The sequence below is a fragment of the Pangasianodon hypophthalmus genome, chromosome 8 (genome assembly GCF_027358585.1).
Source record: "Pangasianodon hypophthalmus isolate fPanHyp1 chromosome 8, fPanHyp1.pri, whole genome shotgun sequence".
NCBI lineage: Eukaryota > Metazoa > Chordata > Actinopteri > Siluriformes > Pangasiidae > Pangasianodon > Pangasianodon hypophthalmus.
In genome coordinates, this window is record NC_069717.1 from 21,445,734 (window position 1) to 21,463,148 (window position 17,415).

The 17,415-nt window shown below is 39.0% G+C and overlaps 1 protein-coding gene across 2 annotated transcripts in view; it reads left to right on the plus strand.

The window, feature by feature from the left end:
- mib2 (MIB E3 ubiquitin protein ligase 2) overlaps positions 1-17,415 on the plus strand; it is a 73,975-nt gene that overhangs the window by 43,271 nt on the left and 13,289 nt on the right. For both annotated transcript variants that reach the window (XM_026925443.3, XM_026925442.3), the window contains exons 5-13: positions 224-418; positions 1,949-2,091; positions 2,399-2,506; positions 5,331-5,435; positions 6,896-7,058; positions 7,574-7,707; positions 9,617-9,765; positions 10,351-10,507; positions 13,972-14,126. In XM_026925443.3, coding sequence (XP_026781244.1) covers positions 224-418; positions 1,949-2,091; positions 2,399-2,506; positions 5,331-5,435; positions 6,896-7,058; positions 7,574-7,707; positions 9,617-9,765; positions 10,351-10,507; positions 13,972-14,126 — 1,309 coding nt within the window. The remainder of the gene's footprint in view (positions 1-223; positions 419-1,948; positions 2,092-2,398; positions 2,507-5,330; positions 5,436-6,895; positions 7,059-7,573; positions 7,708-9,616; positions 9,766-10,350; positions 10,508-13,971; positions 14,127-17,415) is intronic.

Here is a 17,415-nt window from a genome sequence, read left to right on the forward strand (position 1 = left end):
TTGTAAATACTGTGTGTGTGTGTGTTTGTAGTTGTGGTTGTTACTAGTGGGAGTAATGGTGTTTGGGTAGTGTAAGATTTATATGTATAAATTCCATAGTGATTTTGGACAAAATTTTAGCTCATAACCCTAAATTTTTAATTATCCATAATTAGATTCCCCCACATGCTGAGATCACTGCGCGCTTGTGCGTCTGCCTCTGTGTTGTCTCGTTCTTAAACAGGAGGAGAGGGGAAGATCGGGAAGGTGGTCGATATCCGAGGTTGGGACCAAGAGTCAGGCCGCAGCGTGGCCAGCGTCACCTGGTCCAACGGCACCACCAACGTCTACAGGATGGGCCACAAGGGCAAGGTGGACCTCAAATACGTCTCAGACGGCCAAGGAGGCTACTACTACAAGGAGCACCTGCCCAAACTAGGTGTGAATGGGGAAAAAATGTCTTCTGTGGAGTGTCCCATATTTGATCTATAACTAGTTATGTATTTTTGAAGCACTCAAAAATGACTATGTACTCTCAATTTAAGTATTTACTATTTACTTTTAATTTATTTAGTTCGTTGATACACAGCTTATTTGCTTCTTTATAGTGGTGCTAAATAACACAAATAGAAGCATACATCAGAACACTAACCTTGTGTTCACACCAATAAGTGACAAATGAACATATTTATTTGCTGTGTAAGTGGTCGACATGCATCCCATCAGGAGAGTAAAATGAGTATGACGTGAGGTGAAAATGTAGCTGATTAGTGCTTGGTCAGCTTATCCTTCAAACCATGGTCATGTTTCCTTTAGAGCAACATATCAAATTAACCAAAATATTTTTAAAATTAATTCGACAACTCAAAATAGTGAATTTAAAGCAAGATAAAATAGCCTACTTCTCACGCCCTCATTATATTTTCATTACCTTGATTTAGTTTCTCGTGGCTTCATTAAATTGTGTACACAAACTGGCAGAGCGCAATATAAAATATAAAATACAAAGTAAAAGCATGTGCTGGATCAAGTGCTGTTATTTACACTGCCAAATAATGAAGGTGGAAGCCACGTTAATACACAAACTTTGCAGTGATTAATGTGATAATTACAGCTAGGACTATTCATGCAGTAATATAATGGAAATATACTGGACTCCTCTTAAGTGTTTATTTCACTGCTTGCCATCTTCTCATTCACAAAGCATCATATGTCTTTAGTCTTTTTTCCCATTTTTAAATGTCTCTTGATTATATCATATTACATTTGACAGCAAAGAAACAAGGCATGACCTCAGCCTTTTCTCCAGATTTTTTATTTTTTTGGGGGGCCTTAAAGGCAAGTGCAGTGGTCTAGACGCTATTTAAAAAAACCCGTCTCGGATTTTTCAGGCAAAATCAGGCAACCTCAGAGGTATGAACTATGTGCAGGTGATTTTACTAAACTGAACAGGGAGCCCAGAAAATTCCACACGTTTGGAACCGGTCTCTAAATATGCCTAACATTCCCTGTAATATATTAATGCAACTTCTGGACTTAAGTCACCAATTATGACTATAGCTCTAAAGCAACAAATCATATGGTACAAGTTGTCCAAAATCTAAGCTGAAATATTGAGCTGACATTCAGTAAAGCTTTTTTCTCCTGTTCATTACTGTTCATTTCTTCATTTCTCCTGTATTACATCTGTCAAGCACATGAACTCAAGTACCACTGCTGACAGGAGGAACATTTAATTACAGTGGAAAATGGTACTTGATTACACTGTATTAAATATGCTATTTTCCCCTCTCTTAGCGGTTAACCGAGTATCCGTTCATTAACTCTTACAGATATCTGAATAATAAAATTAGCCAGAAGCCATATCTCTAGTATTATGTAAGTCATCTAAGTGAGTGACTTAGATAGTATAGTTTGGGCACTGACCTTCCAGCATGAAGTGTAAGATTTCCTCCACGTGTGTGTTTAGGTGAACATGCAGAACTGCAGAGGCAGGAGAGCGCTGACGGTCACACGTTCCAGCAGGGGGATAAAGTAAAATGCCTGCTGGACGTGGACATCCTCAGGCAGATGCAGGAGGGACACGGAGGCTGGAATCCTAAAATGGCAGAGGTGAATGAACTTAACATGAGGGGTCTTTAAATTTTCTAATAGCTTCACCTTCATACAAAGAGCTGGATATAGATTGTTGTTTAGGCATTTGAAATGACCCATGCCTTTTATCAGTATCAGATGATTTGGGAAGTTAGTCATTTACCTTATTGATTAGTTATTTATGAGATTTTAATATTGCTAACTTTTTATCTTAACTCTTTTTTTCTGGTTAACACTTACAGTTTGACATGCTTCAGTTTGACAGAATTTCAGAGCAAGTGCAAATTAATGGGGTTTGTGTTTTGTTTGTTTTTTTGTTCCGCAGTACATCTGCAGAATCGGGACCGTGCACAGGATAACGGACCGAGGGGACGTCAGAGTCCAGTACAGTAACAACATACGCTGGACTTTCCACCCAGGCGCTCTGACTAAAGTAAGCACAGATAGACTCGGCTAGATTAGTACACTCTCAGAGAAAAGGGTTCTTCAAGGGTCCTTTTATAGTTAAAGTTTATTAGCTTCCTGCAGGGGTCCTACTTGAAACCCTCTTTGAAAGGATAACCCTTTGTTGTAGGATTCTACATAGAAACTTTAAGGGTTTCCTCAGACAGACAATCTGAAGAACACGTTGTACATTTTGCTGAGAGTGTAGGGCTCCAGCTAACAACCAGTTTCAACAAAACAATTTTTTCTATCCTCAACATTAAGAACAGTCTTACAAAAGGGTTCCTTGAGGGTTCTTCATACAATTATTAGTTTTACAAAGGCTTTATTCACTCTTAGAAAAAAAAATTGTTAATCTTTTTCAGATTGTCTCTCTGGGGGAATCGTTTAAGTTTCTATGTAGAGCTCTGTGACAGTGTTTCCCTTTGCCATAGGGTTCTACATAGAAAGCCTCTACTATCTAGGAACCTCTAGGAACCTCTGACTATCCAAAAAACACTTAAGAAAACATTTTTTCCACAGAGTGTACTTGGAACCCTTAAGAAACCTTTGTAGAACCGTCACGGATTCCTCCATAGAGACCAACCAAACCTTTCAGGGTGCAAGATGGAACCTTTTAAACTTCACTGCATAGCATGTACATAAAACCCACAAGGAAAATAGAGATCATTCAGCTTTTAAATATTTATCTTCGGTTACGTTCAGCAAAACAATTCCACATAATACTACACTCATGGGAGAAAATGGTTCATCAAGGGTTCTTTGGAGAGTTAAGGGTCTGTAGCTCAGGAATAAGGTTCTACTTTGAATGATTCTACATAGAACCTGTAAAGATTTCTCCAGAGGACAGGCCATAGAATCAGTAGGGTCTAGATTAAAATTTAAACTATGCAGTTTTGAATCTACAGTATGTATAAAGCTTTAAAAATTTATACCTTTTTACTCTAAAAACACTATATGGCAATTGTATGTGGACACCTGTCCATCACACCTATATGAGCTTGTTGGACATCCCATTCCAAAAACATGGGCATTAATATGGACTTTGTATGCTATAGCATTAATATTATCCTTCACTGGAACTAAGGGGCTCAAACCTTGAATAACTGCCCCAGACCATTATTCCTGCTTCACCAAACTTTACTGTTGGTACTATGCATTCTGGTAGGCAGTGTTCTCCTGGCATCTGACAAACCCAGATTTGTCCATCAGACTGCCAGGTAGTGAAGCATGATTCATCACTCCAGAGAACAGGTTTCAACTGCTTCAGATTTCAGCGATGACATGCTTTACACCACTCTAGCCGATGCTTGGCATTCCGCATAGTAACCTTAGGCTTGTGTTCAGCTGCTCCGCCATGGATACGCATTTCATGAAGCTCCTGAAGCACGGTTCTTGTGGTGATGTTGCTTCCTGAGGCAGTTTGGAAGTCTGCAGTGAGTGATGCAACAGCATAGCTGATTTTTACACACTTCGCACTTCAGCATTTGGCGGCCCCGCTCTATGAGTTTGTGCGGTCTACCACATTGTGACTGAGCTGCTTTTGTTCCTACATGTTTCCATTTCACAATAACAGCTCTTATAGTTGACTGGGGCAGATCTAGCAGTGGAGAAATTTCTCACACTCGCTTGTGAGAAAAGGTGGCAACGTATGACAGTGCCACAATGTTTAAGGTGACTGAACTCTTCAGTACGACCCATTCTACTGCCAGTGTTTGTCTATCTAGGTTGCATGACTATCTGCTTGATTGTATGCACCTGCTAGCGATGGGTGTGGCTGAAACACCTGAACGCAGTCATTAGGAGGGGTGTCCACATACTTCTGGGCATAGTGTATATTACGTACACTCAGAGAACACAATGCAGAGAACTGACTATTCAAAGAACACTTGAGGAAACATTTTTTCTACATATGCACTTGGAATGCATGAGAAAGAGAACCCCATTGTTGTAGAATTATTAAAGCTTACCTCAGAGGGACTAACCAGAGAAGACTTTAGGAAGTTAAATGGACCCTTTTTTCTAAACTTCTTAATGCAGATTTTGAATTTGGATAAAAACCTTACATAGGAACTCCATAAATCTAAAAAAGAAAATTGTAAATGTTGCAAAAAAGTCGAAGGAGTTGCACAAATAAGGTGGGATTCAAACAGAACTTCTATTAAACATGTGTTCCAGTCTCTACATAATCATGAAGAGACATAGCTTCACACAAGAGTACTTCCTGGAAACATAACAGCATCTTATTTTAATATAGTATTGTACATATTGATGCCTGGGAATGATCTAAAAAAAGAAGGCACTGATTTAATGCTCAATGGGAGAGGCTGGGTTACACTGTGTATGTTTTACAGCTGCCCTGTTTCTCCCAATTGGGCAAGGATATTAAATATATCTCTTGTTTCATCCTAGGCCTCTCACCTTCATTTGATTTCAGTTTGATTTATGATATAATATCCTGTGTGAGCAGTGGATCAAGCAGCTCCCCGTGCATTCCTCGTGTTTCAGTACCTTTAATCTCACAGTCTAGCTTAAAGATTAGAGTGAAATGCTGTTTACTCAAGAACTGAAGTAACACAAGTGCTCATGTTATTGACATAAAGCCTGAATAAACATAAAGCCCTTGGTAAATGGAGCATGACTAGACGTCCATGCACGTGGTTGTACACTCCATATCAGTGATTAGCTAAATCCAGTCTCAGCTGATTAGTATTTAAAGAAGCTGCTTGTCCCATAATAGAGCCTTACCTCTTGCTGGCCTGTCTTGTCTGATCAAGCTTTTGTGTCTCTGTCTGTTCTCTAAACGATTTTAGGTGCATACGTTTGCAGTAGGTGAGTTGGTGAGGGTCCTGGATGACATCGAGACTGTGAAGAGGCTACAGGCTGGCCATGGAGAGTGGACTGACAGCATGGCACCTGTATGTTCCTCAATCCTGACACACACACACACACACACACACGCCATGAAAATGTACACTCTTTGGTATAATTTCCACCATCATAGAAAAGTAATCTAACTAAACTTGTTAATTAAAAAGGGAATATCAGTTGGTTTAATATCACACAACATTAACACCTAATAACTCTTTTCTGCAAATTTGATCAGGTTCAGATTTATTGGCCAAGGTTTCATTTGCAAGGAATTTCTCTTGGCACTTGCTCCGTGAACATACACTACATTGAAACAAGACAGTGAATTAGACAGTACAGGGAAAAAAAAGTGTAAATTAAAATACGAATAAAATATAAGATATGTGTATATACAGAGAGATAAATATGCAAAGATGAAAGCTTTAATGGCAAAGCATTTTCTTCTATTTGACATGGATTAGGAAAAAATAATATTGCCCTTTTTCCCCTTTGTAAGTTAAGACCTTACGTCATTTTTGAAAATTACAACAGCTCTTAGAAAGCTGATATCTTTTCTTACACTGCTGTCACAGCAATAAAACAGGGAAGTAGGTAGTAGGTTTCCCTGCCTAAATGTCATTAGTTTTACCCATGGAACTTTTTGGCCACAGCTAATTCCTTTTTATTTCTTCTGTACATATAGACAACCTGAATTTTTTTTTAAAAAAAAGACATTTTGCTTTTATCTCATGTTCCTTGTCATTATATACATAATAAATATGTATCACTAAAAGATAAAACTGCTGTTTTTCGGTTGACGTCTGTTACAGTGCAATGATTTTTTTTGTCCCCATTTTCACAGTGGAAAGAATTATTTGGCATGTTTCACTTCTGCCTTCCCTACCTCGAAGCTATTTTCCAGCAAAAATCCAGCAACGTACTCAGAAATATGTCACATGTTGTGATTTCCATTTCATTTGAATCACTAGGGTTTATACATTTGCTAATTATAAGTACTTAATTATAAGGCACAAGTGTAAATAGGTGTTGTACCTACTTAGAAAGGTTTAAGTTACTCCATGATGTATTTTACTTTTATTAGATAAGCCTTTTAACTCATAAGAAGGTGTTAATTGGGCATTTATTTAGAAGCTCAGAACAGGATTGCATGATTCAGGGAATTATCAGCCACCTCTCTGTTGTTCCTATGTCAGTAGACTAATCCTGTACATTTGGCAGTTCTCAAGGTGACAGTAAAGTCATATTTATATTCCTTTGACCTAAGCTGGCTAGGACTGCTACCTACATCACATGCTCTGTTCCAGCCCACACTTGAGATTAGCTGTGTGTGATTTCTTTGTAACATTTATTCGGTGTGGTTGAAAAAGACAGCAAATATTAGCCTAAGGATTGCTGGATAAAACGGAACTAACAACAGGGCCAGGTTTTGCATTCATCAAGATAATGCTCTTTGTGCTCATTCTGTAACCTGTGTATGTGCCTGTGTGTGTTTGTGTGTGCTCATCAGGCCCTGGGCCAGGTTGGCAAGGTTTTGAAAGTGTATGCGGATGGTGACCTGCGCGTGGCATTTGGAGGACAGACGTGGACTTTTAACCCTGCGTGTCTCTCTGCTCAGCCTGGCGAGGTGGACGCCAATCTGATGACGGCTGAGAATCCAAGTGAATCAAGAAGTAAGCAGGAAACAGCCGCATTCCCATCCATCGACGTCGCTTTTTTTTTTTTTTTTTACAATTTACAATTTCTGTTGTCTACTTTTGCTAGTAGTGATGCAGATGACACTTACGCTTTGCTCTCCTTTTCCTCTGAATGTTTTCTTGTTAATTCTTGTTTTTTTTTTTGCATGATGAAAAAAACCCAGAGTTTGTGTTCCCTTTTTCATCCATAAGTGCTCCCACCTGCTGGAGATGGATGGATGGACTTCCATTCGTTCTTCCTAACCAAGATTCTATAACTCCTCATTCCTCACTGTCAAGCAAACTCACTTTTTTCTTTCCCACATGACACAGGGTGCTGAGAACATTTGAGCAAATTGCAGGCCACTAGTGCATGGTGACATTTTGACTCATTTGACTGTCTGTTCAGCTTTTGGGCTGGGAGAAAGAAACTGTATTTTCTTTATCCACATGTGTAAAAGTTTTAGAGTAAATAGTCTTTTTGTCTCTCTTTGTATCTCTCTCTTTTTCAGCCACAGTCATTTCAGTCCTGGAGAAGTTGTTGTCTCAGTCCACGGAGCAGGATAACCCCGGGCGCCTGGTCATCGAGGCTGCTCATGGCAGCGCTGCTAAAGTCCGCGAACTAGTGCAGAAACATCCAGACAAGGTAGGTGTCATGGTTTGCTACGTTGTAATGGTATTGTACTGAAAAAATGCTACTTATTTAGAAAGAAATAAGTTTTGTCTTTTGAATATGCAACATTGGACCTTCTGAAGGCACAAAATTAACACAGAATTGACTTGAAACAAATTATCCCAAATAAATATGAAATCATTTGACAATTGTGTGTTCCACGACACTGTTAAAGGATTTTTTTTTTGTCATTTATGGAGCCCACTCCTCTTACTTTTAAAATTGTGACAAGATTTCCCCTAGACAAGCACACACACCCTCTGCTGAAACACTATATTTTAGTCAAAAGGGGGTGGAGCTTTACAGTTCTTCTCCAACTGTGGCTGAAGAACTGTAAAATAAATAAATAAATAAATAAATAAATAGCATGACAGTATCGAAAGTCACCGACAATGAGTTTTTTTTGTTTGTTTTTTACAATTTTATAATTATAATAGGTATAATAAGATACTAAAGTACCAGCCATTAGAGAAACGAATTCCAGTAAATCACAGGTTTAAGAGAATGAGTATAAATTAGAACACAACTATAAAAACAAGAGCAAACTCCAGAATTCAAATGAAAGTTTCTCAGGAATCGTGAGCCCCAGGCTGAAATTTGGTAAACTGCATCTTTGTCCTGATTACCATTATCTCTTAGTAGTATTGTTGTCATTGTTATAAATCTTATTATAAATTCATTTCAAATATTTTAGTAAATCCTTAGCAAATTCAAATCCATATTGAAGTAGAATGTAAATTATGAACTGTATGTTTCATCACCTTTACTGATAATATTTTTTAAGTGTCTATGACAGGAATATTATGTGTGTGGTACACTGTATGGCCAAAAGTTTGACCATCACACCATCTTTGGGTCTTCCCCAAACTGTTGCCACAAAGTTGGAAGCACACAGTTGTGTCGAACGCCTCTGTATGCTGTAGCTTTAAAACTTCCCTTCACTGGAACCTGTTCCAGCATGACAGTGCCCCTGTGCACAAAGCAAGGTCCATGAAAACAAGGTTTGCCAAGGTTGGAGTGGAAGAACTCGACCTGCCAACAAGCACATATGGGTGTAATGGTCAGGTGTCCACAAACTTTTGGCCATATAGTGTATCGTATAGTTAATTATTGAAGCATGCTTAATGACTACAGCTTCACAACCCCCATGTTCACCAGGATTTACTTGGCAAACCACTTATAAATTTTAAATTTAGCCTCAAATGATGGCCACATGAGCAGCAATCACATGCTGTATCTTAAATATCATGAAAAAACAAAAGATCCTAAGAATTCTGCCAAAGGAAAGTAATGTAGCTTTATAAGCAAATAGATCATATAGTTATAATATTAATTACAATGATATAACTTTGAATATACATTATATGTTCAAAAATCTGTGGACACCTGACCATCACACCCATATGTGCTTGATAAACATCCTCTTCCAGATTTAGTCCCTCTTTGCTGTTATTATAACAACCTCAACTCTTCTGGGAAGGCTTTCTACTAGATTCTGGAGCATGGCTGTGGGGATTTGTGCTCATTCAGCCATAAGAGCATTAGTGAGGACAGGCTCTGATGTCAGACGAGGAGGCCTGGGGTGCACCCGGCGTTCTAGTTCATCCCAAAGGTGTTCGGTGAGGTTGAGGTCAGGGCTCTGTGCAGGATACTTGAGTTCTTCCACTCTAACCTTGGCAAACCATGTCTTCATGACGACTCTCTTTCAAGGGAAATTGTGATTCTACAGCATACAAAGACATCCTTTACAATTGTGTGTTTCCAGCTTTGTGGCAACAGTTTAGGGAAAGCTTACATATGGATGTGATGATTAATCTTAGTCATTTCCTGGCCCTCAGTAAACAATACTGATGCTCTTTGTATACTGACTGATTGTTCGTAGGTGGATATAAAGAACCAGGGGAAGACGGCGCTCCAGGTGGCTGCTCATCAGGGCCATATGGAAGTAGTGAAGGTCCTGCTGCAGGCCAACAGCAGCATTGAGGCCAAGGACGAAGATGGAGATGCAGCGCTGCACTACACAGCATTCGGGTGAATAATAATCCGTAAAGGTCTTGATTTGTGTGAACTGAGTTTTATTTAAAGGCTATTTGTCACTGTTTGTTACTGTTATTATTAGGGGTCCAAACACCTACGGTGCTGGAACCTTATTGTTAGGATTTTTATTAGGGGGCCAAGCACATACTACTAGAATCCTATCGTATTTGTACAATAAACACATAGTGTAAGCACATAGTGCTGGAACCCTACTGTATTTGCCAGCACCTTATTTTATTTGTTAGGATTTTTATTGGATAGACATAAACATGGCACAGTAGCACTGGGTAAAAAACATGGGTCTTTAGACTTTGAATGCTTCCATTTGTATCAATTATTATAGACTGATTGAATGCAGGGGGAAATTTTGGAGGCTCTTATTTGTCCAAACTTACATTCCCACACATGCAATTGTTTCCATTGATTCGATCATAGTTTGGCAAAGCTGGGTGTGTGTGCTCTTCATCTGTGCCGAGCTTTTTGGGTCTTTGTTTTTTATGGTAAAACTAGTTCAGATGTGTATTAGCTCATCTTGGCATTAATGCTGCATGTCTCTGTATTTTGTGTGTGCGTGTGCAGGAACCAAGCCGAAATCGCACGCCTCCTCCTGAGCAAAGGGGCCAGCGTCAACCTGCTGAACAACTCCATGTGTACAGCGCTCCACATCGCTGTCAACAAGGGCTTCACTGACGTAGTGAGGGTACTTACCGACCACTCTGCCGACGTCAACCTGCAGGTACACACACACAGATGCACGCATGCAGACAACACAGTCCCTCTGGAGCGGTTATGCAAGTGTAGAAAACAGTACTGTTTGGAGGCAATTAACTTTAAGAGCTCTTCAAAGTAACGATCTGACTGGCTCTCTGGCTATCTGTCTATCAATGTGTCTACTCTTCCACATATCTGTCTGCCTGCCTGCCTGTATATCTCACCCTTTCCTATCAGAAAAAGTACAGAAAAAGAAAAATGATTAACTCAGCTGGGAAATCTGGCTTTACATGCTGTGCTTTCTGTGACTTATCTGCATCATTAGGGCCAATTAGCAAATTAGCCCATCCTCTGATTTCATTCTCAGTCTTTGCAGTGACGCACTGCTGATTTCGACTCACACTGCCGAGCTGCTCTGTTCTGAGCCTCGCGTTCCACATTTTCCACTTGAACTGTGGGAGCTCAGCTGGAGTGGAAAGGCTCCCTGAAGGAGTTTTGGAATACACAGACACACATGCATGCCAGCCTTGTCTTTTTTTGCACTGTACAAAGGCATAGACCATGTCAGCTTTTGTTCCCTGTTTACCACATGGTGCACTGTATTATGTGTCAGTTTTGTCGTGTTGTCCAAATTCTTAGTGGAAATATTTCAGTGGATATTTATATTCTCTTGTTAGTGCACTATACAGCCAATGTACATTTCAAAAGTATTGCTTAAATTGTCTTGAAGACATACAGGATTACCAGGTCCATGATTTTACTTATACCCAAATCTTACACCAAACTGACCTCAGAATCAACACAAGCACAAACTGGCCTGGAGACGTCCACTACACCACTAGTCCACAGATTTGTTTTAGTCATTCTCATAGCTAGATATTATTTGTGACTACATATGCAGTAATTTGAAACTATTTTGGGACCACAGAGCTATTTATGAAAAAGAGCTATTTATGCTGTGTTTTTAATGCTGCTTTGTTAAAAATCATGTGATCATGTTTAACTATTACAGTATATATTGCAATAGTAGCTGTGAGCTTTTGTCATACAGACCTGGCAACCCTGGACACCAGGAGTGGCCAATCTTGTGTATAAATGATAAAAAAAAATATGGTTTAATGACCACTAAACCTGACAGGCAGTTATTACTCTTGTATTTTATAACGAAACACTTCCCTATTTTAATGTCTGAAGTTGTTGCCTTACCGCAGTATATCTTGTGATGGTACTAGCGTGCTTAATATTGCAGAGTTACCAACATTAACGGTTTAGTCATTTATGAATTTTGACCTCTTGCTATGACGATATGGGAGACACCTTAAAACTATGCTTACCTGATTTATTTATTTTTTTTCAGCTAAAGCAGGGTTCAGAACAAATGCAAATAAAAAATGGCAGAAAAAGTCAAATCACTGAAGGGGAAAGGACACAGGACATAAAATATGCGTATTTCCTTCTGGTAGAGGTTACTTTTGTTTTGTGTTCATCCAGGTGAACTTTGACCTGTGAATTTGCAAACCTCAGTCACGTGAACCAGTATAAATCAAGTGCGTCGTCTCTTATAACAGTGAAAAATGGTGGAGATTTCTGTAAAGCTTCTTTCTGACAATGTACATTGTTAAAAGTGTTATATAAATAAAAATTGAGTTGAATTGAACTATTAAGTAAGTCTCACACATCAGGAAAAATAAATAAATAAATAAACAAATAAATAAAAATCTCTCTTATTGCTAAGATCTTCTTGTTAGCAGTGTTGGCAGTTCTGATATTGTTAACATTCTGACTATTCATGCGACGGCAGTTAATAATGGTGCATTTCTTGCGCTCTTTGGAGTAAGTGTTGTCTGTATTTGGTGGAGGGTCTCCCTTATTACCGCCCTGTATAATGCTCTATACAGAACAGTCTGTACAGTGAACCATAATGAATGATAGTATGATTTCCAACAGAGCTTCTGAATCACTTCCACTCTTCAAATGTACCAACAAACAGTGTGTAAACACATTGTGTGTGTATTTGGTCAGTAGGGTTAACATTGCGGGAGGCTGTGCAGCTGCATGCCTCCTGATTAAACCACATCTTCTGCCTCCAGCCGGCACACATTTCGTAGAGTCTCTGCTGTTTATTTAAACATTAGATAACAGTAGAAGCAAACAAAAAAAAACAAAACAAAAAAACAGTATAAAAACCCTCTGGGTTATGACCACCAAGAACAAGATATAACAGGCATAATTATATCCTTATGGAGACACATACAGCCAACAAAAAGGAACAATGATGACTTTCAGATAAGTGGAGAAATGGAAGAAGTGACACAGATGACACATAAACAGAAAATGCAACAGGCATCCCAAGGAAAAATTGTGAATGCACATGTAATTCATAAGCTCACTCTGATGAGATAGAGAGATAGCATCCATTGCCTGATAGGCCGATAGATCTAATTTCCAGTAGCTAGCAGCTTTAAAAAAGCTGATTCCACCAAAACTCAGGAACACTGGAGTCCGCTGGCAGAATCCCATGGGACAAGTGTACACTAGAGCTCTTTATCGCAATGGTACTTTTTTTCCCCAGGTGCTTCAAATGGACTCAGGTAGCCTCAATGGTTGGTGCGTGAATTTTGCTAATATTGCACTGGAGATACAAGACGTATATAGCTAACAATTAATGGAAGACGTTGGCCACCAATTAGCAACAGTTAAACCACACACTAAATCTGTTCATAAATATATGAATAAAGTCGATCTTGACTAAATGTATGAATCAAAAACCTTAGCTAGGTGACATACACTGACTAGGCACTTTATTAGGAACATGTGGAAAAAATGTGCTCTCACTGACTTTGGCATGACTGTGGCATGGTTATTGGTGCCAGACGGGTTGTTTTGAGTATTTCAGACATGACTGATCTCCTGATTTTCAGGCACAACAGTCTCTATATAGAATGGTGCAAAAAAAAAAAAAACATCCAGTGAGTGGCAGTATTGTGGACAGAAATGGCTTGTTGATGTGAGAGGTCAGAGGAGATGGGTCAGATTGGATCAAGCTGACAGGAAGACTATATTAACTCAAGTACTCTTTACAACCGTGGTGTGCAGAAAAGCATCACGGAACGCACAACACATCGAACCTTACGTTGGATGGGCTACAACAGTAGAAGACCACATCGAGTTCCACTTCTGTCAGTCAGGAACAGGAATCTGAGGCTACAGTGGGTACAGGCTCAACCAAACTGGTCCAAAAAAACATCTCCTCGTCTTTTTTACAATCTTCAGATGTCCACTTTGCCTCACTCTGAATTTGGTTTAATTGATCTAATGCTATAATGTCTATTATGATCATTGTTGTCATTTCAGTGTTCCAACCCTGGTTCAGGTAGTTTGTAATTTTTAATTTTGGATATGCAAGGAGTAAATAAAAATAACTCCACCTCTTCCGTGATTCATTTTGTAAATTCAGTGCTTGAAGGCTTCTCTGTTTTTGATTTCCAGGACTCATATGGGGACACACCTCTACACGATGCCATCGCTAAGGACTTCAGGAGCATCATTGAGATCCTGACCGTGGTGCGCAACATTGACTTTACACAGCAGAACAACCGTGGCTTCAACCTGCTGCACCATGCAGCCCTGAAGGGCAACAAACTGTGAGTCTTCACACTGAAGCTGATGTAAATGTTAGCTTATATTTCAGGCAATAAGACTTAGTTTCCTACACAGACTCCATCTTTGATTTGCATGTAAGCTTTAGACTGTAATTTGGAAGGAATAAAGCATGACCGGGCATGCTGTTAGAGGAAAATAATCAACAACAGGGTAGTGTAATGCCTCAGAACATGAAGCAGAGATGCTGTTATCACTCTGAAGTTAGTCAGTATGTCTTGAAGTGTGTTTATTCATCTAACACCAGAGCAATTTGCCAAGGATTGCAGTTTTTTTATGAATTACAGAACTCCACGACATACACTTTTATCCATTTATAGTTATCTTAAATGTTGTGGAACATCCGTGAAACAAGTTAATGTTGTAGAAACTATAAAAGGTCATTCCCTCACCAGTCTTTCCTTTTTTCTTTCTTGTATGATACAAAAAAAAAAAAAAAATCACAGCTTGTCACATTATCAAGAAACCAGAAAGCACTAACAATGGAAACTCCTTCCATAAATAAGGAGTATAAATAAACTCTCTATAACTCTGTTAAGTTTCACCATATCACCAATTAGACACATTTCTGAAGTCTGTTTATTATTAATCTTGTATGGTGGAGTGTCCATCATATAAATCCCGTCATACAAATTTGTAGGTTGTTACTGTAGAAATGATAACGTGTTAGAACAAGTTCATTAATGTAAACCTGCGATTCTGAATTACAGCCAACACCACTGTTAGAGCTGGCATTACCGCAAATTAACCAACACCTTCTGACCAGTTAGAATCGGAAATTCAACAACACTGTGGTATCATTTTCTTTAACATAAACGCTTTCCATTTGCAAACACATATCACAATGAAGGAGAAAGACGTAACTAGGCAACAACGTTCTCTTCCATTACATGACGTTAGTAATGTCTCAGTAATTGCATACTCTTTTGCTACTCGCTCAAAAGTATGTCGTTTTTCTTCACAAAAAGAGTACATACTTTTAAGGCATAGTGTAAGTAGGCGAAGTGAGAGCAGCAACAGACTGTTAGCTCTGTACTGGCTTAGCAGATAACCCAAAGCAAAACACAGACACAGACCTGTTCATAAGCTACAGATTGAATAAAGCTCACTTTGCCTTGTATGCGCTGTTTGGAAATAGGGTTAAGGATGTGATGAGGTTGGGCAGTTTTTAACCTAATGCTACTTGCGAGGCCATTGCAGAGCCTGCACATAGCTGAACCTGACGCTGATCTAATACTGCAGGATATATTTAGGACCATAAACTCATAAGGCTAGTATTCCTAAGGGCAAGCGCATATTAGTGTTTCTAACACTATACTAACTCCATTTGTTGTGTTCCACTGTCTCATTTTTTCTGGTAATTGTCCTGTTTGTTTTTTTTTATTGATTATATAGTATATTCCTTGTGTGTGTGTGTGTGTGTGTGTGTGTGTGTGTGAGAGACTCTCTAACTTCACTAACGCTGTGATTCAGTGCTTCCAGACAGTCCCACACAATGACAGTCATTTTCTAATAGACTGTCTCATCCGCTTATATAATTGGCATCCTGAAGTTATTGCTGTAGTTTGGGAATGGTACGGTCTGTTCACTGGCCCCCGGCTTTTCTGCAGTAGTTTAGTCTCGGCCTCAGACTCGCTGCCCACGGACTGTCTGTTGTATACAGTACACAGCTATCGCAGACTTGCCAGTTATAATCTTATCGGCTGTCCACCACCCACCGCCGTGTGTACACACTTGTGTGTACTAGTTTTTATCAAGCCATCAGGGAAATGTTTTACAGTGGCACACAAGTGCACTTTTTGCTGTTGTGTTTTTGGCTTTGCTGCTATGTTCTTGGTTTTGCTGTTGTATTTTTGTCTGGCTGAGCATTTGCAGTATCAGTCTAATAGTGAATGTACAGTAGGTGGTTCTTGGCAATGTTGAGTTTTTTTTTAAAAAACAAAAAAAACAAAAGGTACCACATTCTCTAGCACTTGGCTTTTAAATCCGAACATAGATGTGTGCTTTTGGATTTGTTGTTGTTTTTCTGGTTTTGTTGTGTTTTTTGGTTTTGTACTTGTGTTTTTGGTTTTGTTGTTTTTAATGATTTTTGTTGTGCTTTTGGTTTTACTGTTGAGTTTTTGTTGTTGTGTTTTTGGTTTTGCTGTTGTGGTCATGGATTTGTTGTATATTTGGTTTTACTGTTGTGTTTTTGTTGTTGTGTTTTTGGTTTTGTTGTTGTGTTTTTGGTTTCGTTGTATATTTGGTTTTGCTGTTGTGTTTTTGGTTTTGTTGTGCTTTAGGATTCATTGTTTTAATGGTTTTGCTGTGTTTTTTGGTCTTGTTGTGTTATGTTTCATCATTGTTTTCATGGTTTTTGTTGTGCTTTTGGTTTCATTTTTGTGTTTTTCGTTTTACTGTTGTGTTTTTGGCTTTGCTGCTATGTTCTTGGTTTTGCTGTTGTATTTTTGTCCGGTTGAGCATTTGCAGTATCAGTCTAATAGTGAATGTACAGTAGGTGGTACTGGCAATGTTGAGTTTAAAAAAAAAAAAAGGAAAAAAAAAAGGTACCACATTCTCCAGCACTTGGCTTGTAAATCAGAACACAGTTGTGTCAAATACTGAGGTTAATTCCTTTGTTGCGCTTTATGTGTACCATCAAATTAGTAACACCGAAAATGTTCAAGGTAACATTCTTCTTTTGTCCTCCCCTACCCAAAGCTCCCTGATGGCAAAATGTTCTAGTTGAGTTGCAATAAAAACCCAGAGCTGTGAGGTGAAAAGCACGAAAGCCTCTGGAGATGTCTGTCTTTTAGTCTTATTTTAGCTTTTGTTCCAAAAAGTCCCAATTAGCTGCTTGTTTTGTCGAGTATTACAAGTGTGTCACTGTAAGAGTTTTACTGTGAGGAGTCGGAGCTAGGGCACTAAGTGGAGCGCACGCTGTCGTTTGGGACTTGTCCTGCCACTCTACCCATCCAGGTACTCTTGTTCAACACCGAACATGTACACACACACTGTGAGATATTTGACCTTGATTATTTCATCACATCTGCAGTGTTTTTGCCATTTTACTCTTTTTTTTCTTTCTTTTTTTCTATCACTTACAGCACTACTCTCGCTCACTCACAGCATCTCTCCAATCCAAGATTTCCAAGAAAAGCAGCTCACATAGAATGGAACTCTAAGGGCAGTTGTTGTTGAGTTCTGTCAGTGTAATGTTTAGAATGTGCAGCTTTATTACACTGTATTTAAAAAAACAAACAAACAAAAAAGGTTTTGAAACAAGCGTGGGAG